Genomic DNA, 22,903 nt, shown 5'->3' with positions numbered 1-22,903 from the left:
GATCTTTATTTAAATTTTAAAGCGTCTTGAAAACAAAATCCTCCAGTAGCAGCTGGTGAGAAGCAAGAGAGAAAAACAAGAATGGCCAGATCATGAGTCATCAGCCCTCAGCAGCTGCTGACTCTGAGCTGTCTCTTAAGATGGGAGTTGTTCTAAGAGACTTTCTCAAGTGGACCTTGTGGGAGAAGATATGAACTCAACTGTCGATGGTAACTTATGGTTACTACAATGGAGGGGACATCCACACCTAGAAGACGACAGTTCTCCCATCCTCCACACTCACTCTATAAATTAAACTCCACAAAGAATTCAAGTTAATCAGGTTTCACGGACAAATATTTGAACTTAGAAAAAGATTTTAGGGATGGCTATGACAGACATTAAACAAAAAAGAATTCTAAAAAACTAACATTATCACCAAAATTTTTAAGACAGTTGATAGATCAACAGCAGTAAAGGCCCTGCTGATGTATAAACAGAACAGGAATCTCAGAGAACCAGTCACAAAAGGACAAAGAGATGAAGACAGTAAGTGAAACATTAAGAGATAAAGAATAGGACATTTTTGAAAGGCCCAAATAAAGAAAAGGAGGGGGAAAAAAATTCTCCTGAGTTAAGGAAATTCTATCTGCTCTAACCTAAGGAAATAGAAACCTGACTGACAGGGCACACATGTCAAAAAGGATGAGTAATAAAGACCATAAGCTTAGGCACCTAAACATGATTTGGTGAAATTTTTAAACCCTTTACCCTAATGACAGAGAAAATTCTAAAAGCTTTCATGGAATAAAGCAGACCATCTAAAGAAGTAACAAGACCAAGACTATTATCCTCCTTGCCCATATGTGACAGTGAGGGTAAGTCTCTAAACTTCTGAAGGAGGACGATTTTGAACTGGCTGGACCAATGTACCATTCACTGTTCAACTGTGAGAAACAAAACCTCTTTTGAGACATATCCAAGAATATTTGATAAAATACACAAAACAAAACAAAAATTATCTGTAAGGAGGAAAATATGATCTACAATGGAAACATTTTAAACTAAATTATGTTTGCCAATACGGTTGTAAAACTTAAATTAATTCTAAAGAGAGAGATAACATTGTTTTAATGGACTGGAGGCAATAAAACTTAAAGGCATGCTCAAAATTTTGTTTTGTTCTGAAGAGAGGAAAGAGTTCTCAAAATTTAGACTGTGAAAGTTTAGACTTTGAAAAAAAATAGATGGCAATCACTAAGAGAATACAGAAAAACATGAACAGAGAAAAATTCTTAAGCTTGGCTTAAAGAAATGAAGGGGTGGCAAGGATATGGAAGCAAATAAAAAGCTCCAAACCAAAGGTTAGGAATAAAACCAAATGTAGTATGTTACACCATGTTAAAAGTGAACAGGTAAAACTAAAGACTTTCAAACTGAAAGAGAAGAAGGGGTCCACAAAACAGTTAAACAGAAGGTCGAAAACAAACAAAAGGATGAACACAGATTTGCAAAAACTAAAAGAAAAAAATCTGTAACCCATAATCATGCAGTGATTTACCCCATTGTCTTCAGAAGATGAAGTAAATTAACAGGATGTAGCAAATTAAACACAATAACTCTGAATTCATACATACACACAGGACAACAAAAAAAGAATACTTACCCTACAGAAATTAGCAACAGGAGTTAACAAAACCAAAAATCTACCCACAGACACTATAAAACAGAAACTGAAGACCATACAGATAACTAACAACAGGTCCTCCAACAAAGAGAAGCATCTGATACAGGTGTGGGACAAATAAAGAAGCAGAGCAGGCAAGAAATCGTTACCTCTTACCTTAAAAAATAAGCATTATTTTATTTAAAGGGCAGCACGGGCACATCTCAGGAAAAAACGAAGAGCATGCAGGCAGATGTCACAAACACACGATAAAGTGTAACAGTAGCTCAGAACAGCTAGAGTACAGGTGACTGAGAAGAAAATGGTGACAGAAGAAGCTGATGAAAAAAGCAGCAAACCTAAAAGGCCTTGAATACTAAGGCATGTTTTCTGCCTTTGGCTCTAAGCAATGAGTACCAACCACAGGAAGGTCTGAAACTGCAGAGCAGGTGTAACAATCAAATATGCATTATGAGAAACCAAGCAGGCCACAACATAGAGGAATGCCCGAAGCTGGGGGAAGATTACGATCATGGAAAACAGTAAGACCAGTAAGTAATACAAGCAAAATTAAAATGTGAATTAAGGCAGGAACATAGGGACAGAAAGGAGGGAAGGGTGGATTCAAAACAATGTGATTAAGTGGTTAATAATGCCACCACCAACTAGGGAATTAGAGACAAAAGACAAAGGGGGTAACAAGGGTCAGTTTTGGACATGAGTGCATATTAAAAATAAAAATTTGGAGCAGCATTTGAATCACCTGGTAATCTTGTTAAAATGCAGGTTCTGATTCAGAAGGTTTGGCACTGGGCCTGATACTCTGCATTTCCAATAAGCTCCCATGGGATGTTGAATACTGCTGGTCCCCCAGAATCATCGGAGTATCCTCAGATCATCTTCCTAATTCATACCAACTCCTTTCAAGGAACCAAAACAGACCCCCTTCCATACCACTGTTATCTTTTGTCAAATACTTAAGTGTTTCACAGGATTAGTTCCTACCTGACAAGTATTCCAAACTGAAGTCCGTAAAATCCCAGCTTTGCTAAGACAAGTTTAATTCCACCCTACCCCCTTAGGAACCTCTGTCTTTGGGAAGATGAAACAATACTAGACTCTAGAAGAACAGACACGGACATGCATTAACAGGTGGGTCATGCAAGAGATCTGGCTGATAAACACACATCACATAGAAACAGCAATGTCTCTGCTTACCTTCCTAGAAAGTGCATCATCACCAAGTCTTCTCTCTTCCTCCCTACGACGTTCCCTTTCTTCAATTTCCAACTCCCTCTGGCGTTTTTTCCTTTCTACTTCTTCCAATTTCTTGACTCGCTCCTGATATTCTCGAAGTTCTTCCTCACGCTTTGCCCGTTCAGCACGCTCTCTCTCTTCTCGCTCTATATAACGTAATAGGTTACGAAGTGTGCCTCGTACCATACCCTTCCCCAAGTGCTAGACCTACTTTTCTGGTATTAAACAGACAGTATAATGTAGAAGGAAATTCCCTTTAAGAATTTTAAAATAATTTACTATCAGCTAAACTTGAATATCAGGAGACATTCAAGAAAACAAGTTTACGCCACTCAACACAACTAAAGTGATAGCAGAATCCCTCCCCGGTTCCTGAGCATCTGGGATGCCAGATAAAGGATCATTGGAGACTTCCATCTGGTATGTCTTCCTCAATAAATGTTAATATTATACAGAATACAGGGATAAAAATTAAAAAGCAGTATTAATTTTTCAAAGAACACCAAAACATGGAAATAAGCTGGCAGACAATGTAACATCCTCAGATATCAAACTGCAGAAAACTAAAAGTCAGGTTCTCAGAACCTGAAAACTAGCTACCTGTAGTTAAGCCAATGATCTTGGTCCCATGTTCCTCTAGCTTCTAAATAAGACTGTATAAACTGGACCTGACACCATCCTTGCCTTACCCTTCTACCTCGGTCCACACAGCTACCTTTTAGCATCTGTTCTTCTGCCCTCCTCTGCTCCTCCTCCTCTTTCTCCCTGTAGTAGGTTACTCTGCGTTCTTCTTTACGTTGCCTTTTACGCTCTTCCAAGCGATTATGTCTTTCTTCTGCTAACCTCTCTTCAAACTGTTTAAGTTTTTCCTATAATTGAATGGTTACCAAAAAAAAAGAAAGAAAATCCAATTTTTAAGAGCTGCAAACTGGCAGTAGATTTTATGTTTATAAAAGCATTGCAAGTTCTGTGGAACGATGGAAAGCAACCTTCCAGTATAAAAACCAGAATTTCCAAATGACCGAAGTTTTTCTCTCATGTCAAATTTTAAAAAATTTGAGGGGACACTATCTATATCCAGTGGGTTTATTTTTATACAGAATAAATCCAAATGATTAAATTAGAACCTAAGAGCAGGACACTTTGATCTAATTTTTTCCTTTCTGAATCAGAGTAAACAAACGTTTGTATCAAAAGCAAATTTTATGCAGTCCACTTTCACCTTCAGAAAAATTTGTTCATAGTGATGATTACTTAGCCTATGGAATATTTTCAAGATATCCCTATGAAAATATTATTTGAATGACCATTATGAATGTTATTAGCTCAAGACAGAATGTACCACCATGTTAAAGAATTCTTAAGGCAAAACTAAGAAGCTTATGAATAAACAAACGTTTCCCTCAAACCAGTAAGTTTACCTCATAAACAGACTGTCGTGCTGCCTTGAGTCGCATTACAAATAAATCTCTGTCTTCGAGCATTCGTGACATTCGGTTCTTATGTTCAAGAGCCTTTTCCCGTTCCAGCTGCATCGTAGTAATCTGCAAATAAATGATACGAAGTTAAATTTCAAAGCATTCATTATGTGATTACTAATTTATCCCAAATTCCAAGCTCTTTTGCCCTTTTCAATTTTGAAATGTAAGTATCATGTGAGCCAACATGTCATGTCCCAAGGAAGACAATCAGGGGCCGGAGATGGATAAAGATGACTTAGGGCATCTCTAAGGAAGTAAGAGGAAAAACCAAAATGTATATGACAAAACAAAATAATAAATATCTCATGGCATATAATAAGCACTGTTGTTTAATTATTAAAGGCATTTTCTTCCTTGAAAACTGGAGGTGTTTTTAACTGGAGGTTAAGGCAGAATGAAGCAGGATGAACTACTGATGTAAGAAAGCTTTTCGGGGGGTGGAGGGGAACAGAGTGCATACTTAGCATGCATGAGGTCCTGGGTTCAATCTCCAGCACCTCCATTAAAAATAAATAAAATAAAATAAATCCTAATTACCTCTCCCCTCCAAACTAAACCAAACCAAACAAGGAAAGAGAGAGAAAGCTTTTCCTTTTGGCTCCCAGGGAAACAAAGGCTTCAGGGCACAATGCAGCAGATCTCCAGTACTTTAGCTGGTCTCTAACACTGGTTTCTAATTTTATGTATTAAAAGAATTATCACACAAATACCAACTTCTAAAAAAAAAATTGGAAAAACTGGCAACACTAGGCCCAGAAAGACAACAATCCAATGGAGCCACGAAGAGGCTGCATTCTCCACACTGCAGCCACCACAGGTATGTGTTGTCTCTTGCCTGTGGTTATTTTTTTAACCAGAATGAGGTCACCTGTTTTTACTACAAATCTGTAAGCATTTGCAAACCTTACATTTGTATCATTAGATGAATACATATAATATAGACTAATAAAACTAAGGAAGGAGCTATTTAGTCACAAAAGACCACAGATTGTGTGATTCCATCTGTAAGAAATATTCAAAATAGGATTATTTAGAGACAGAAAGGAGATTACTGGTTGCCACGGCCAAGGGGATGAAGAGAAAATGGAGAATGACTGCTAGTAGGTCCAAAGTTTCTTTTGAGGTATGCTCTAAAATTAGACCATTGCACAATTCTCTAAATATACTAAAACCATCAACTGCACACTTTATTGGTGAATTATGTGGCATGTGAATTGTATCTCCACAAAACTGTTTTTTAAAAAATGAACTTTTCAACTGTCCTTTTTATTTTACAAGTTTCATTTTTTTAATCTCTATTCTGAAAATATCTATCCACCAATCTGTCAGTATGTAGCCATTAAAGCACCATTTCTGACAAAATACAAAAATCAAATTTGAAACCTTGGTTCCATTACTGGCAGAGGACTTAATTACAGCTTATAGTCTAAAATACTACAGTTAAATGTAAAACTTACTCTTTCTTCTTCTTGCTGTTCCCAAAGATCCATGTCTTTAATTCTCTGTTCTTCATAAGCACTCTTAATCAAAGGGATTTCTTCTAAACGTTTAGCTCTTTCAAAATAGTCAATCTGAGTATCATGAAAACAAATGGTGTTAAAAAAAACTTTTAACTTGGCATGTGAAGTTTACCAGTCCTTTCATTTACCTTTTTTTCTTGATTCTTCAGGCGTTCCTGAAGTTCCTTCTTTTCTTTTTCCAGTTGTTCAACCTGCTTGGCCATGATGAAATCTGGATCCAATTCTTCAAGGTCCTGAAAAGTAATATAAATGCACCATAATTAATAACATTAAAGTGCAAACAGTCAATATGGAGCACCATTTCTTTCTAGAAACAAATTCTAAATTGCTTCTTTTTTAACAATGAGCAAATGCTTGCAATGGGTAAACTTAGGCAATATAAAAATGTTTTACAATAGCCTTATTTCCACTCGATTGTGGAGAAAAATTATGTAATCTTAATGCCTATTTCTTACTCCTCCATTCTACATATATCCAAAATCTAATTCAACAGTGGTTAAAAACTGTAGTCACTGAAAACAAATGCTTACTTCAGATTAAAGAACTAGCTGTATCAAAATGAGTGAAGTAACCGAATAACCAAAAATAAACCAATAAATGGTAAAGGGCTTTGCTTCTAAGAGACCTGAATAAAACTTAAAGTTTTTAATGCATAAGATACTACATACTTCAATATCAATATCTTTGAATGCTTTGGCACCCAGTTCTGTTTTCTTGATCTGCTCCAAACGCTCACGAACAGTTTTCTTTTTGATTTGTTCGTGTTCCTGTAAGATACGCTCCTTCTCTCTCTCCTTTGCTTCCTGTCGCAGCCTCTCTTCTTCAGCCTTCCGTACTTTCTGAAGTTCAGCTTCCCTCTGCTCCAGTTCCTCTTTCTCACGTTGAATATTCAGACTCTCAAGACGCTCTTTCCTTTCCTCAATTGTCTGACGGCGAGCCAAGATTCGCTGATGCTCTTTCCGTGAATTTTTAAGGTACGCAGTAACAGCCAACTGATGCTGTTCTTCTTTCTCTTGCTTCAAAAATAAATGCATCAAAAAAATTTTTAAGTGACACTCCATGGTATCAGACATCAAAACTATTAGTATATAATCCTGATGTATTACCATTACATGTATTTGCATTTAATAACAGAATGACATTATTCAAGCTACTGGTTCCCAGTATCAAATACTATGGCGCTCCTTCTATTCAGAGTCTTTAAGAGCAGGGACATAACTGAAGCACTTTTATCTGTCAGGCTCTTTTCTTTGAACCAAATTTACTTTAAAGTACTCAAGCCAAGGAGGAATACTAACAGATAACAGAGCTCACAAACAATAAACAACTTAAGCAGAGAGGAAAAGCCCAACCCCAGTGCTATCCGGAGAGTCGTCGTCCATGGGGCCTGCTGTTGTCTGTGACAGTGCTCCTGTTCCCACACTACCTGTGCCGTGTATCTTCTACCCCGTGGAAGGCAGTGCAATGATCTGTGTATCTGATGAAGGCATTTGATAAAATACCCAAACTATCAAACACAACTGAAAAGGAAATATGTAATCAACCCCTTCTCTCAGACATCATCTCGAACCTTTTTGTTAAAGACATAAGGACCCTCAAAAATTCTGCAGTCCGTTTCTTCCAAAGATGCATACCAGTATATGAGCTGGCTTAATGACTTCAAGTGCTTTTGCAAGTACTGAGGACATGGCTGTCAGCTGATTTCTTATCTGTTCTGAAGGCATGCTTTGCAGATGAGGACCAATTGGAGCATCTTCTCGAGTAGCATAATTCAAATCAGATCCAAAACTAAGGGTCCGAGAGGTGTGGTCAATACGAACCTTTGAAAATTAAATGGTATTATCAATAGTTAAATCCATAAGTAAATAGAGTCATTTGACAAAGGAATAACTTATGATTAAAATTTCAAATGAATGAGAAAAAAATTAAAGAATGTTAAATATCAAAGCTAGAAGATTCTTTCAATAAAGCCTCAAAATAGTGCCACTGTACCAAAAGATGAGAAACAAAGAACGTGTGCTTTTAGCCCTCAAAGGCCTCCAACCTCCGAGTCCTCCTGAAGCACCTACCTGCAGGTCACAGTGCCTGGCGGCATCTACTATGGCCCGTTCCAGTTGGAAAGCATCAACAAAAGGAACCAGAGAAGTCAAACGAGAAAACTCAATGCTCTGATAAATTTGTGCCACCTGTATAAGAAACACAAGGTTAGTAATAATAGCTATCATGTATTCAGCATTTTTTACATGGAGTCTCGTGACAACCATGGAAAGCAGAAATTATGCCCATTTTTCAAAGAAGAGAAACTGAAGCTCAGAGTATCTATATTAACAGCACATTGCTGGAGCTGGAGTTACAACCCAAGGCTGTCAACCCCAAATCCTATGTTTTGAATCATCACATAATCCTTTCAAATCCTAGTTTCATAAAACAAAAAAAGCCCTAAATGGTCATGTATTTGTAGACAGAGACCTGCTACTTACCAAATTCATCTGAACATTTAATAAAATTGTCCGAAGGAGACTGGCAGCATTACTATTTAGTTATACTGCTAATTAACCTCCAACTATTTATATCGCACATAAGAAATAACACTGCTCACATACACAAGAGAAAGCAGGTCAATGAAATGTGCACAAATACTTAAGTGAACATGTAACACACACCCCCTCCGCCAAGTAAAACAAAGAGATGACAAAACAGGAACATTAAGCTGTATTATAAACCATAATACTCAAATTTAAGTACGAGGTTGGACTAAAATATGTTAAAAGACTGACAATACTTAGGGAAAAAAGGCTATCTTGTTCACTACTGGTGAAAGTCTATAAATTGAATCTTTGAGGATCTGGTAAAGCTTTAAGTGTGCAGACTATGACTAATTCCACTTCTTAGCTACAGAAAGTCACACAAGTATGCTCACTGCTGCAACTTTTCCTATTAGCAAAAAGACTAAGATTTCCATCAACAGAGTTTGAATAAACCACAGTCCCTTTAGACAATGAAAAACTATGTAGGCATTAAAAGAAACGAGGTAAACATACATGGCTAACAAGGAAAAATATGCAAAGATAGTGGTCATCAAAAAAGGAGACAAAAACAGTTATGAATTATATAAAATAATTCTGTTTCAAATCAGATTAACAAAACTAATTTTTTGGGGGTGTGGATAGAATTTGAGGAGGCCTTCACTTTCTAGACCATTCCTAAATTTTTAGTTTAGTAATTTTAACAATCAAGGGAGAAATTCCAGTTCTCACATAAAACATTTTTTTTCTTTACCTGCTGCAGAAGCCGGAGTATGGTGTTGTTTTGCAGCTGTGGGACGTACTGTTGTAATTCTGGTTCCTTTTCAGGTTGTTCTCTAACCCAATTTAGAACCTATGAAATCCATTAAATTGAGAGAGATTATATTTTCTATATAACAGATACTGAAACATTTGCGAAACTTTTCAATTTTCTTAACACAGAAAACCATCACATAAAGCAGAAAAAACACAAAATGTAATAATATGAAGCTATTGATTCTTGTCTGAAGGTGACTGACAGCAATGGCTAAATTAGTCATGCTGCTAATTTACCTCCAAAGGTTTATTTAGCACATCAGAAATATCTTTTCTCTTGACATAGAGAAAAAAGACAATGAAATGTGCACTGAATTCAAACACATAGGAAAACACTTCTCTCTGAACAAATATAAGTATAACCTAAAACTACAAAAGGGCTGGCTACATGGTAATATAATCAAAGCTTACCTTTGTGACTCTCTCACAGAGTTTTAGTGGGTTAAATTCAACTTCCAGCCAATTGTAAAGGTCTTTTACTTCTGGGACAACATACTGTAGCACGTTGAATCTAACCTACAGTAAACAGAAGGTTTAACTGCTGAAGGTATTTTTCAACTGGGATTCTGAACTGATCATAGTTAAAGAAAAATATAAGACTGGAAATCTGGGAAATGACTGAAAGATTATCAAGCCTCAACCTCCTTTAAATTTACCAAAGAGGCATCTAGGACCTTTATGTTGAGTCTCTTGCCCCAAATTATGTAGCTCCCTATAGTGAAACCCCACAAGAATTTAAAAAGAAAATAAAAACTCATCAACACAATCAATAAAATATTTACAAAGACAAGTTGTGTGGCCAATACAGACTAACTTATTATTAGTAACAAATAAACTACCAGAAGTAACAAGTAACTATCACACACAAGTTATCACAGCACTACTTATAATCGCCCAAACTCAAAACAACTTTGGACACACAGGGATAGGTTTACATATTATATAGAAATGGTCAGAAAAAGAACAGCTACATTCAACACATGAATAAATTTCACAAATGGTGAGGAAAAGAATTTCACGTATTATTCCATTTATATGAAATCCAAATTTCACATAAAATATACAAGCAGGCAAAATTAATCTGGTGTTATTAAGTCAGGACAGTGGCTATTCTTGGGGGAAATGGGAAAGTGGTGACTGGAAAGGCCTTTGGAGAATTTACCCAATTACATTCTATGATTTTTACTTTTTAAAGAAAGTCATAGTTTGATAACATTTTAAGTTCTTATTTGAATAGACTAAACTTCCTTTCACAATAAAGATGCCGCTTGCATAACCTGCCTCACAAAGGAGACAAAAAAGTGGCATAATTTTATAAACTCCGAAACTGCTCATAAGCAAATCCTCTCTTACCTACGGCTCTAACTGTATGTAACGGCATGTGACCTTTATCCTTCACTTGTTGGGATCTGCTAACCCAAAAAGAAAAACTGCAGCGACATAACAAGACTCCAAAGCACAGGGTATGTACCCACTACAGACCAGGTTCCAAACTGAGGCAACTGCTGGCAGCCTCCATCTCCGAGAGGACGTCCAGACACTTGAGCACCCTAGTCTAACTCCAATCCAAAATGGGTACATGACTGATGCCCTACAACATATGAATACTTTCCTTGTCAGTGCCCTTACATCTTTTTCAAAATAAGATGTGATATAAGCATTCAAATAAAATTTCCCTAGCCCTAATTTCATTCCTATCTAGAAATTATTCTAGATTTTCCATTTAGCACCCTTTCCAAATAAAGAATATGCTGATAGGCTACCATAATTTATTGAAGCATATTTCTCTCTAAAATTAATAATAAACTGGCTTTCTAATCTAATAATCTTTTATGAACTTGATTAATTTGAGTCTGTTCCTTAGATATTGAAATCATTCTTTTGGTGATTATGAATTCAGTTATTTGCATCCAAAGCTCAGGTCTCAACCTTGGACATACAGTGAACTCATTAAAATTTATAAAATGCCTCTTGGCAGTCAACTTATTTACTCACCTGGTACCAACCAGTATCCTCCTTATAAACTTAAACACTTATCTATGGGCACAATGAGGATTCTAATCAGGATGTCCCAGCTACCGACCTTGATTCCACCAACACTGAGCCCTGAATCAGTATCACAACAGATCAACTTTAACATGAGTGGCATGTACAGACATGGGCTCAAGAGATATGAATTACACTTCCAATTTGTTTTCAGTATTAAAAAAAAAAATTAAGACATATTTACTAGGAAGATCTCTTCCTAAACACAATGCTGTTTTTATTACATTTAATCCTATTTCAGTCCCATAAAAACCTGTCTAAACACAAAGTTGATTTTTGCAAGTGGCAGCAGAATAAAACAAGGAGGCATACAAAGAGAGAGAAATACTACTTTAGAGATTAAATCTTTGCAAAAGTTGCCCACAGAAGGAATCTGCCTTGCTACTATAACAGAGAACTATGCAACAGGAGAAAACTGTTGCCATTTAGAAAATGTATTCATTTTTACCTAAATTGATTGATTCTGTCAGAAAAGTAAGGCCTATCTGTTATCTCTAGTAACTGTCCCTCTGTTTCTCTTGTCCTAAAGTAATTTGCTGAAAGTGTATCACAATAACCAGTAAGTCTGACTATCGCGAATCAGAATCCCTAACATCTAAGCTCCTCTAGAGTGCAAATGCCATGTATCACTTGCCCAGCACGAACAGACTCGCATGACGAATTTCCACTGAATTAAAGATTCCAACGTAAAACACTGTGAAGATACATAAGCCTTAGGTTCCATATTTTGAAAATTAGTATATACAGTGGGTAAAACATAGAAAAGTGCATTTTAAAAAGCACTTCACACACAATTTCAGTGCACAGCCCTGATTAAAAACCAATGCCTTAGCAACAGACAATGAAAGTTTAAAAGAGAAAAAAGTTGGAAGTATTGAGCTGTCCAGAATTGGGCTTAATCTACTTCACATTCCTCCCTAGCCGTATCCGAGTAACACCTGTCAGCTTGGTGTTTTCCTACAGCCCCTGAAACAAGCCATGAACCTTCCTGCCCATCGTTACTTCCACTCTCACTACTCCTCTGAGCTAGTCCAAGTCTCATCATCAAATTTAACTCCAGCTGAGACGAATCACCTCAACTGAATACGATGCTGACTTACACCAGTGGTTCTCAAACTTGTCCGTGCATCAGAAAGCCCTGGCAGTGCAATGGAATTTCCAGCATGTCATCATAAATCATAAAACCTAACCAGACAGCTTTCTGTTTAAAGCCATCAGAATACTAAACTTATACCAACCATGTCATTAATAAGGCCAATCCGCGTTGGTGGAGCCTGCAGGCCTAGCAGTGTTGCCAGGCGACGCTGTTTTTCAACTATAATGCCGTCCATATCCAAAAGTCGAGCAATGTCAGTACGTTCAGGGGTGATAGGGATGGAAAGAGTGGCCAGAAGAACTCTAGTAGACATTCTGGAGAATAAAGTTACAATCTGTTAAATCTATAAATATTACTCGATAAGCAGAAAGACATTTCTCTTTAATCATCTAGTAAAATATGCCAATGACAGAATACGCACACCACCACGGGGACCTGGACTCATAAATATTATTCGTCAAAGCATGGGATTAATGAAAAGATTACTTTAATTTCTTTAATTACATTGTATTCCTTTAATTAATTTAATGTCTTTCTTTTGAGCTATGCTAAAAGGAATACTTCATCTACCCACTTAGTGTGGTCAATGTTGTCTAGCTACAGAAAAAGACTAGAGGTTAAAAAGGCAGAAGACACATCTGTATACCCCACACTTCCTTACAGAAACAATTAAGGCAGCTTTTAAAACTGAGGAAAATGACAAGAAAGGGGGTAAATTACAAAGAACATAAGTGAACACAATTATGGGAGACGCGGGCCAAAAGCTAAATTTTATCTTCCGTAAAACAAAAGAGGAGAAGTCAGGTTGAACTTAGAGCACCAAAGGACACTAAGGATTGTGGGCTCTGGAGCCCAAGAGTCAAGGGAAAGAATCTGAGCTTCACCATTTCCAAGGCTGGGACCTTAGAGGCAAGATACTTAATTTTCTGGGTCACAAGATTGTTGTAAAGATTAAGGAAAATAACACACACAGAGCAATTAACGATTATGACGGTACTCTCACAGTAGTAATGGGAGAGCATAAAAACACTTTAAAGAAAATCAAGTTTTTCATATCCTAAACAGACATGGATCACGTAAGAGGTAGTGAATGACCTAATGAGCACTGTCCTCAAGAGTTTCCAATAATAACTCAGCCATAAAAAATAATGAAATAGTGCCATCTGTAGCAACATGGATGGAGTTGGAGACTGTCATTCTAAGTAAAGTAAGCCAGAAAAAGAAAGAAAAATACCATATGATATCACTCATGTGGAATCTAAAAAAAAAAAAAAGACAAACGAACTTACTTTACGAAACAGAAACAGATTCACAGACATAGAAAACAAGCTTATGGTTACGGGGTGGGGGGTGAGAAGGGATAAATCAGGAATTCGAGATTTGCAGATACTAATATATATAAAATGGATGGCAAATTCATACTGTATAACACAGGGAACTATATTCAGTATCTTGTGGTAACCTATGAAGAATGTGAAAACAAATATATGTATGTTCACGTATGACTGAAGCATTATGCGGTACTGGAGAGATTCACACAACATTGTGAACTGACGACACTTCAATAAATACATATATATATATATAAACAAAGTTTCAAAAAATATATACCAGAAAAATTCATTTAGTTGGTTCCATGCATTGCTGTAAAGCTACAATTTGGTGTACATAGTTCTACTAGAGGCCAAAATAACATGGTCTGCCAATAAGAGATGGTATGTGAGTTACCTAAGTCCAACTGAAATGTGTAATAAAAACCAAACATAACTGAAAGAAAAGTATGCAATGTTAAAAAATAAAATGGTCTTTAGATTATTAGGTTATAGACTACATGTATATAAAAAATGCACACACCAAATACTCTATAGTTAGGAAAAAGTTACTCGATAGAAGTATTCATTTTTTCATCTAATTAGCTCTTAGATTCTAAATACCTGTATGTGGATAGAAAGCTCATACCTTAACACTGTCTTTAATATTCCATTTTTTCAATTGGAGAGTTGGTTATCAGATAAAAGATAGCTACTGAAGACGAAGACTACTGCCCAAGAACAATGCCTGGAGACACTTTTGGTAGTTACAACTAGAGAGATTGCTAATGGCATCCAGTGGGTAAACCAGGGATGTTGCTCAAGACCCTAAATGCACAATCCCCCACAACAAAGATTTAACTAGCCCCAAACATCAGTAGTGCAGAGATTGAGAAACCCCAACCTAGAAAACACTACCATGCCACTTATAAGATATTCCTTTCATAATTTCAATACTATTCACCGGTAATATTCTTACCTTTGCATCTCTTCTTGTGTAAGATTCTTTCTCATTTCTCTAGATAGATGGTAAAGACGATGGAGCGTAGATGCATGAAAAAGAGCGTTTCCAGATTTCCAAAACACAGTTGAGACTTTGTTATAGTAATTTGCCATCAACTGAGGTTTGGGTGGTTTTTTAGACAAGGAGAACAGCCCATGAATATCTTCCACAGCTTTGAATGCTTCCTAAAATTAGTGGTATAAATCATAGTCAGTGCATTCTAAACAACAACAACAAAAATCTAACTCAAAATCTCTTTATGAAACTTAAAACACAGAACACTTAAGAACAAACGTGGCAAATAAAATGACTTCATGTGTGGTTTTTTTATTCATCTTTTAATTTATTATCTGATATAGTTCAGAAAAATGTCACAACTACAAAAATACTAAATCCTGGGTGGGGGGGCGCCCTCAGTGGTAGAGTGCGTGCTTAGCCAAGTTCCTGGATTCAATCCCCAGTACCTTCATTAAAAAATAAATGGACCTGATTAGCCCCCAAACACATCCAAACAAACCAAAAAAGAAAAACAAAACAAAACAAAACAAAAAAACCTTAAATCCTTAAACTTCTTAAACTGCACAAACCTAAAACAAGGTGTGTATTATCAGACCACTTGAGGGAATATATTATAAAAATCTGGAACAATGTAAAACACAATATAGAGGTTATTTCTGAGTGATAAGATAATGAAGGATTATTTTCTTCCTTTAATTCATCCATTTTTTTCCTATACTAAATGTTTACTTGTCTTCTACAGAACTTTTTTTTTCTTCTTTAGTTAATCAAGTACTATTTTAAGGGTGTCCCTACAGAAAAGGAAAATATTATGAGGAGAGAGCAGGAAATCACATTTTCACTTGGCTGAAAAACTACCCATTTTTGGTTTCTTACTTTGCAATTTCAATTACATTTGGGGAGGGTGGTGTCAAATATATAAAAACAAGTTATGACTACAAGATCATGCGAAAGAAAATGTCTTTGCAGAATTCTTAGAGTAAGAAGGCCATGTTGAGGACAAGATTCCCAACACTACTGAGCTCTCCAATGTAGGATACTCGCCGTGCACGCTGACTAAGCCAAGGCAGCACTGAGAAACCCAGAACCTAGCGCAGCACTTCTCCAACTATCTGCAGTAAGGGGCAAATCTGTCTTTGTAATTTCTAACCTGTCATCACCAATACTTTTATAAAATACAATAAAATTACTATAAAAATAAATCGGACACTCAGATTTTTAAAATATGAGTAAACCGACACAAAACTACCATGAAATTGTCACTTTAAAAATTTCGTACATGCATAGTCTATACTTATTTCATCACCAGGCACTAAGCCACACTTTCAGCACAAAAAAATGGACCAAGTCTGAACAAGATTACATGACTTGGCTCAGAATTGACACCAGGCATTTAGAACCAAAATACCTGAGATTTCCAATCCAGAACTCTTCCTACTCTATCAGACAACCTTAAATTCATCACCCATCTATTGAAATTAACCAACAGATACCCAGATGCAAATACTTATTAAGAAAGAAAAAAACAGTAAAATGAGCTGTTATTACTACAAATAAAAGCTAATAGTTCACAACATACCTGCCACAATTCCATGCTGATAGCACTGTCCAACTGAACAAGCCTGGTCTCCAAATGCATGGACTGGCTCTCTGGATTATTAAGATTGATTGCTGTACTTTGGTTATGGTGGCGTTGAATCTGAGACAAGTGCATTCTCAAATTGTCACACAGCTTACGGAATTCAGCCTTACGGGTATATTGGAGGCAGAATTTGAAAGCTGTAAGCATAATCGTAAAATAATTAGGTAATTTAATTTCCACCATCAAATTAAGTATTTGAATAAGTTTTATTTCAACAAGATTTACCAAACTCACCATCAGTCTTTAGAAGTGACCTGTGTCATAACTCACTTCATGTGCCCTACCACCTTTTTAGACATTTTCATCAGTCCTGATCTAGGACTAAAATATAGTTCTGGGAGAGTTTATAAATGGGAAGATATTCAAGTTTAGGTCTAAGAGGGAATCACCTTTCAAACACTTACCACTTCAAATCCTAAAAGAACAAAAAAATTCTGGTCTGAAGTACAATGAACTTTGTTACCTAATTTACATAGAAAGCAAAAAGCTTCTGCACTAATTAAAACTGAGTAACACAAATTTGGGATTTATGGTAACCTAATTTCAACTGTGTACACAGATATAAGTGTAAATGAACTACTTGCTCCATCATTAAAATACAAAGTAATTTTCTACTGTCATATATGCAATACTAGAGTAACATTTTTGGATATCCTCTGTCCTTCCCTTAAGAAAGAGTATTTCTACTTCAACAGGTCTAAAACAAAGGGATGCAGTTTAACTTCAAGTTATGCTTTACCTCAACTGTTATCAAAACCTCCTAGTTTACTTGTGTTAAACGCAAATTCACATATGCTAGCCACGTGAGCAAAACAAAACACAGATCCTAAGACTCCAAGTAAAATACTTAGTCACAAAGTCACTTAAAATTTGAATAAATGAATGCCAATTATCCCCATATTAAAAAGAATGGCAACACAAGCGTGTTCTTAAGGCCAAAATAAGAAAAACCAAGAGCCACTCTCAAGTCACATATAGTTAAAAGGCTGAGGGGAAAAAAGGCTGCATTGACAGCAAGGTAAGTGACAGTAAGGCAAAGAGACAAGATTAGGAACAGACTTAACACAGTTCTTCAGATTAAAAGTGCACGCAGTGTTAACTACTAAGTACTTTTTATGATGATCCTGAGTCATCAAGGTTTAGTTCTATATACAGTAATACTGTTTAAGAAAGGAAAAATGTATTTTTCATAGAATTACGTAAGTTTTCAGGAGCTTAAAAAGACCTTAGAAACCCAGTGTATGGTTAAGAAGCTTGCCTAAGAATATGCAGTGGAGTCAAAAGTAGAACTCAAGTTTACCAGAAAGCAATCAAAAAGTTCAAAAAGTTAAGTTTATCCTTTCAGTCACTTGGAAAATTCCAAAATGACTTTAAACGGTCTTTCAGACATCAGGGGAATACATTCCATATAGAACTAATAAAATAAATTTCTTACAATCACTTATTTAATATTCAAATGAATGCTAATCATGTTCCAATAAGAATAAAAACTATGTAAAATAAGTACAATGGAGAAAATGTTACCTTTAACAGTTAATCTTTTGCAAAATCTATCCTTTAAGTCAACGTTTCAAGTCAGTTCTTGTTTTACCTTGTTGGGCAATATCATGGTAGAGACGCTCCACTCTAGAATTGTTTCGAAGAAGGTCCAAACACTGTCTGTATGATTCCCACAGGAACTTAACCCATGGAGTTAAAAGTAATCTGTCAGTACGATCCTGAGTGTCTTCACCACTTACAGCACTTAAGAGAACACTACAAAAATATTTTAAAACGTTGAAAACAATTTTAGACATGGTTTCCTACTTTGCCACTTGATTATAAAACAAAAACCAACAATGATCATTACAAAATAGTTCAAATTTTTCCTACAACTTTGGACTAAAGCTATCACTTAGTGTCGAAGTATTTGAATTTCCAATCTGTATTACAGCCCTTTAAGTTAGCATATACCCTCCTATCTAATAGCTGTAATTTTCCACTTCTATGAATTTTGAACAGTGCATGACTTTTGGGGGTTATCATACATTTAAAATTTCAAAGATAAGCATTCTTTCTAATAAACAGCTACTTCAAATGGGGATGATGGAGACACATGTAAAGAAAAACACTGAGAAAAATGTATTTAGCAACTTAACCCACATACCTCTCAGGGGTTTGAATATTATCCAGATCCTCTATATCTAAGACCATCTGCTGGGATTCTTCTTTAGCAGCTTCAGTTTTCTCCTCTGCCAATTTCAAATATGCCCTAACAACATCCTCTAGAGATTTGATGTTTACCTAACCAAAAAAATAAGTAAAATAAAAATAAAACACTTTTCCTAACAAACCATAAAGTATTGTAAAAGCAAATTTTATGATATAAAATACTAACTTTGAGAGGAAAGCTCCTCTGTAAATTAGAAGCACTTATTAATAGACACACATTATAACACGTTTTATATATAAATAATACTATGCATTAACATAATGTAAAGAAAATAGAAAATGCACCCAACAATGATGGATTATATATGATTTTAGTTTTTTGCACCCTTATATATTTCCCGATTTTCTATAATGATACTATTTCCATAATTTAAAAAGCGAGTTTGAAAAAGAAACTCAGCTGTCCATACCTGTTGACAGATGTTCTTATACTGGTATAATCCTTCTTTAGCCAAGTGGCTCTTGCGAAGATCCACACAAAGTTCCAAGTATTTCAACATAATTGGCTCGTGTATCTTCTGCCATGTTCTGTGTTTCTTACTTTTCATAACATCATAAAGAACATCCAAAGCAGGCTGCTTTTTGCCAACCTCAAGAAATTCTGGAAAAGTAATTCAGGAGAATTAAGATCAGTTATTTAGACTATACAAAAGTCTAAATCTTGCTTTCTAACTTGGCGGTTTTAATTTTTGAACCCGCCACCATCTCTTTTGAGGTCACATTTATTTTTTACTTCTAAAGCTACTCCAAAATTATCCAATAAAACAATGAAAAACTGTACTATCTTAAATACAGTCTACAGGTAAAACTAGATTTCACTCAATTCCTCTGTACCAATCATATTTAGGTTATTTTAAAGTTCCAGAAATTGAAATCATGAGGGGAAAAAAATCTTGCAAATGCAGAAAAGTATAATTTCAATCACAGTGATATGGCTGATTTTGTTATTTGTTAGTTTATGTTAAGACTTGAAGCAGAAAAAACACTAGATTGACCTTCTTCCTTTAAGATCAATTGACTATGTGGGTCTATTTCCGGACTCTCTTTTGATCGTTCTTTACTGATCTATGTGTCTAGTCTTTTGCCAATACCTGTTTTTTTTTATTATTGAAATAAAGTCAGTTTTCAGTGTTGCATCAATTTCTGATGTACAGCATAATGCTTCAGTCATACATGTATATATACATACATTCGTTTTCATATTGTTTTTCATTACAGGTTACTACAAGATAACTGAATATAGTTCCCTGTGCTAACACCTCACTGTCTTGATTACTGTAGCTTTATAGTAAAGTCTTGATATCAGGTAGTGTGAGTGCTCCAACTTTGTTCTTCAGTATTGTGTTGGCTATACAACATCTTTTGCCTTTCCACGTAAACTTTCGAATTAGTTTGTAGGTATCTCCAAACAGCTCACTGGGATTTTCATTTGGATTTTATTGAACTTATCTTTCAAGTTTGGAAGAATTGACAATAATATTTAGTCTTCCAACCCATGAGCCCGTAATATCGCTCCACTTATCTATCCTAGTCTAACCATGAGAAAGACATTAAGATGAATCCCAGTTGAGAGACATTCTACAAAAATACCTAACCAGTAATCCTCAAGACCATCAAGGCCATGAACAAGAACCTGTCACAACCAAGAGAAGCTAAGGAGGCGTGACAAGTAAATGTAATGTGGTATTCTGAATGGGACCCTGGTATGCAAAAGGAACATTAGGGAAAGCTGACGAAATATGAACAAAGCATGGACTTCCCTGAAAAACAATGTATCAGTACTGGTTCATTAATTGTGACAAACGTACCAACAGATAAAAGATATTCATTAACAGGAGAATCTGCATGTGGTGTACAGGGGACCCTCTGCACTAGCTTTACAATAACTGTGTAAATCTTTAAACTTCTAAAATTAAAAGTTTATATTTCTAATTGGGAAAAAAAATTTTAGAATGAAGAGCAAAGAAATGTATACTCTTGAATTCTCCGCCTAAACCTGAAGGCATTCTGTGTGTGGCAACATTTCAAAATCAGTTCCAATCTTAAGAGTTTATGTATGTTGCTCCTTTCGAATTCAATCAAAAGTAAAGGCTCCTCTATCACATTATTTCTGACCAAGGTTAAAATTTATCTTGTTTTTTCTCATCTTTTATTTTCTTTTGTACAAACACTTAATAGACCGGGGAGGGGGTGGGTATTTTTCTGGTTATGTTCAATTTAAAATTCAGTAATCACAAAATTACACACACACACAAATCTTTCCACTGAACATTTGAAAAATAATTTAACAAAACTAAACTCTAGTTTACACTACAAAAAGTCATAAAACACTTCATCTCCATTTTTAAATCATTGTTTATTTTCCTCCTATGAAATCTTTGACAAAAACATTATGAAACTGCTAGGCAAATAGGCAAAGCTGCCTCAAAGTTAGATAATTTACTAGATTTACAGATTTAGTGCCATTTCTGTTATTTCTTCTTCCAATTATCACATCTTTCAGGAACACTGATTCTGAACATTCCCTTCTCCAGGAAAACTAGAATAGTCCAACTCTAGTATATTAAAAAGCTTGCAACAGGATACATCACAAAACACAATGAAATAAGTATCTTTAACACAATATCCTACATCATTCCATACTGTATCAAATCATATTCCTCACATGCAAATGAATATAAATGCCTTTTCAATATTATAAGAGTCTCAATATCAATCCTGCCAAATACGAGAAAGGCCATTTTCAGTTGAGTCAATTTTATTACAAAAAAAAAAAAAAAAAAAAAAAAAACCTACAAAATGAAACAAAGGTGTAATACAACCAGATACTTTGTTAGAATAAGACTTTACTGTTTTAACAGGAGGACCTACCCATCTTCTTCCCAGAGCATGCATACAGGTCGTTTTAAAATCCAACAGTACTTTTAAGTGTTTTGACAACTATTTAACAAAAACAGTCTCTATCAGCCAAAAATTTGGAAGAGAATGTTTTTAAATGTATCCTTTACATTAAGAATATCACAGCAGTACCACCAAAATGATCTATAATATCCAATTTCCAATCTTCCGTTGAGGATTCACATCTCACACTACTGTATGTACTACTGGAGGTAAGCACTGTCAATGTGCTTGTAACATGGATTAGGCACGTGGAGAGTTAAAGGTGACAACTGGCCCCAGCATGATGTGATGACAAAATACTAAAGTGTCTAAAAATAATTCACTTTCCCAATCTCATATTTTTAAATGAGTGTGTTATCTTAATGTCATTCTAAAAACTAGTAAGTCTTGTTTAGTGATAGAACTGGAAGTACTTTTTATTTCCTAAACAGCCAATCAAAATTAATGATCACAAATTCCATACTTTTAAACTCTGAAATAGTTTCTAACAAACCAAAGCAAATGCATCAAAAATATTTTTTTAAAAAGGACACCCCCATCACCAAGAAAAAAAAAAAAGAAAGAAAACATGGATACTAGACAACGATGTTTTTAAAAGAAAAAAAAAAAACATGAATAGGAACAAGTATATGATAATCCATGATGGTGAGTTCCTGTCTTTATCCTAACATATCTAAGGATTTAGTTCCTCTGAATTATCTAATTAGGGAGAAAAAAGCTTGAGGCTAGAAAAAATTATCACACGCTAAAAGCTCTATTACAATATTTGAAGAAAAGTTCATTTCCAGATTGATAGTCTAGATATAAAAATTAAAATTACAAACTACTTCTAGGCATTCTGAGCTTATCTTGAAGACATAATGAAACTATGTATCAGCCTATAAAGAAAAAATTTAGGTCAGCCCTTCAATTTTACTAGCTTATTTGTGCAACAGACCAAGTAGATCAACTATAATGTTACACAATTTTTGAGTTTAGTAACAGCTTTATTTTTAAGGCATTGGTTGTTGAGTGTAAATTAAGAGGCTGTTATAGGGTCCTCAGCAACTAATCTGGCAACATTAACAACACAATCTGGAAAAGGGAGATTTTTCCAAATGATTCCAGGGTATGAATTTCTGGTCTGTAACTCCTAGGCCAAGTTCTCACCTTCTTGGATGATTACTACAATTGTTTCCAAAAATACTGCTCTGATATACAGACTCAGGGTGACTTTGAAAGACTATTCCATACTTAAAATTTATTCATATTTTATTAGGATAATGTAATGGATGAGGTCTAAAGGTGATTAAGATTACAAATGTTATAGATAAAACAATATTGCTTCCATTAAATAAAATGTGCTTTGATCATCCTGTTTAAAGTTTTGAAAGCAATGCCATGTGCCATCCATTATGTTCACTTTGATACTAAGAAGGGATTAAAGGTACAG

General features: G+C 35.3%; 1 protein-coding gene and 2 non-coding genes across 3 annotated transcripts in view; all 3 read right to left on the bottom strand.

Moving 5' to 3' along the window:
• Window positions 1–22,903, bottom strand: part of EIF3A (eukaryotic translation initiation factor 3 subunit A) — a 32,638-nt gene that overhangs the window by 7,523 nt on the left and 2,212 nt on the right. Inside the window, exons 2-17 of the mRNA XM_010969864.3 lie at window positions 18,981–19,171; window positions 18,506–18,642; window positions 17,951–18,114; window positions 16,297–16,496; window positions 14,676–14,884; window positions 12,529–12,700; window positions 9,656–9,760; window positions 9,183–9,281; window positions 7,973–8,089; window positions 7,538–7,723; window positions 6,572–6,919; window positions 6,032–6,136; window positions 5,841–5,954; window positions 4,324–4,446; window positions 3,618–3,771; window positions 2,864–3,048 (exon numbers count right to left, since the gene is read on the bottom strand). Of these exons, the coding sequence (XP_010968166.2) occupies window positions 2,864–3,048; window positions 3,618–3,771; window positions 4,324–4,446; window positions 5,841–5,954; window positions 6,032–6,136; window positions 6,572–6,919; window positions 7,538–7,723; window positions 7,973–8,089; window positions 9,183–9,281; window positions 9,656–9,760; window positions 12,529–12,700; window positions 14,676–14,884; window positions 16,297–16,496; window positions 17,951–18,114; window positions 18,506–18,642; window positions 18,981–19,171 (2,609 nt within the window). The remainder of the gene's footprint in view (window positions 1–2,863; window positions 3,049–3,617; window positions 3,772–4,323; window positions 4,447–5,840; window positions 5,955–6,031; window positions 6,137–6,571; window positions 6,920–7,537; window positions 7,724–7,972; window positions 8,090–9,182; window positions 9,282–9,655; window positions 9,761–12,528; window positions 12,701–14,675; window positions 14,885–16,296; window positions 16,497–17,950; window positions 18,115–18,505; window positions 18,643–18,980; window positions 19,172–22,903) is intronic.
• On the bottom strand, window positions 8,408–8,537 carry LOC123612787 (small nucleolar RNA SNORA19). The gene has a single exon (XR_006720069.1). It is a non-coding gene; the product is annotated as a small nucleolar RNA SNORA19 (small nucleolar RNA).
• Window positions 9,427–9,555, bottom strand: LOC123612788 (small nucleolar RNA SNORA19). Its single transcript, XR_006720070.1, has one exon. It is a non-coding gene; the product is annotated as a small nucleolar RNA SNORA19 (small nucleolar RNA).

This window comes from Camelus bactrianus, chromosome 11 (genome assembly GCF_048773025.1).
Source record: "Camelus bactrianus isolate YW-2024 breed Bactrian camel chromosome 11, ASM4877302v1, whole genome shotgun sequence".
Taxonomy (NCBI): Eukaryota; Metazoa; Chordata; class Mammalia; order Artiodactyla; family Camelidae; genus Camelus; species Camelus bactrianus.
The sequence above is the reverse complement of the archived record's forward strand: the minus strand, read 5'-3'. Positions and strand labels throughout refer to the sequence as shown.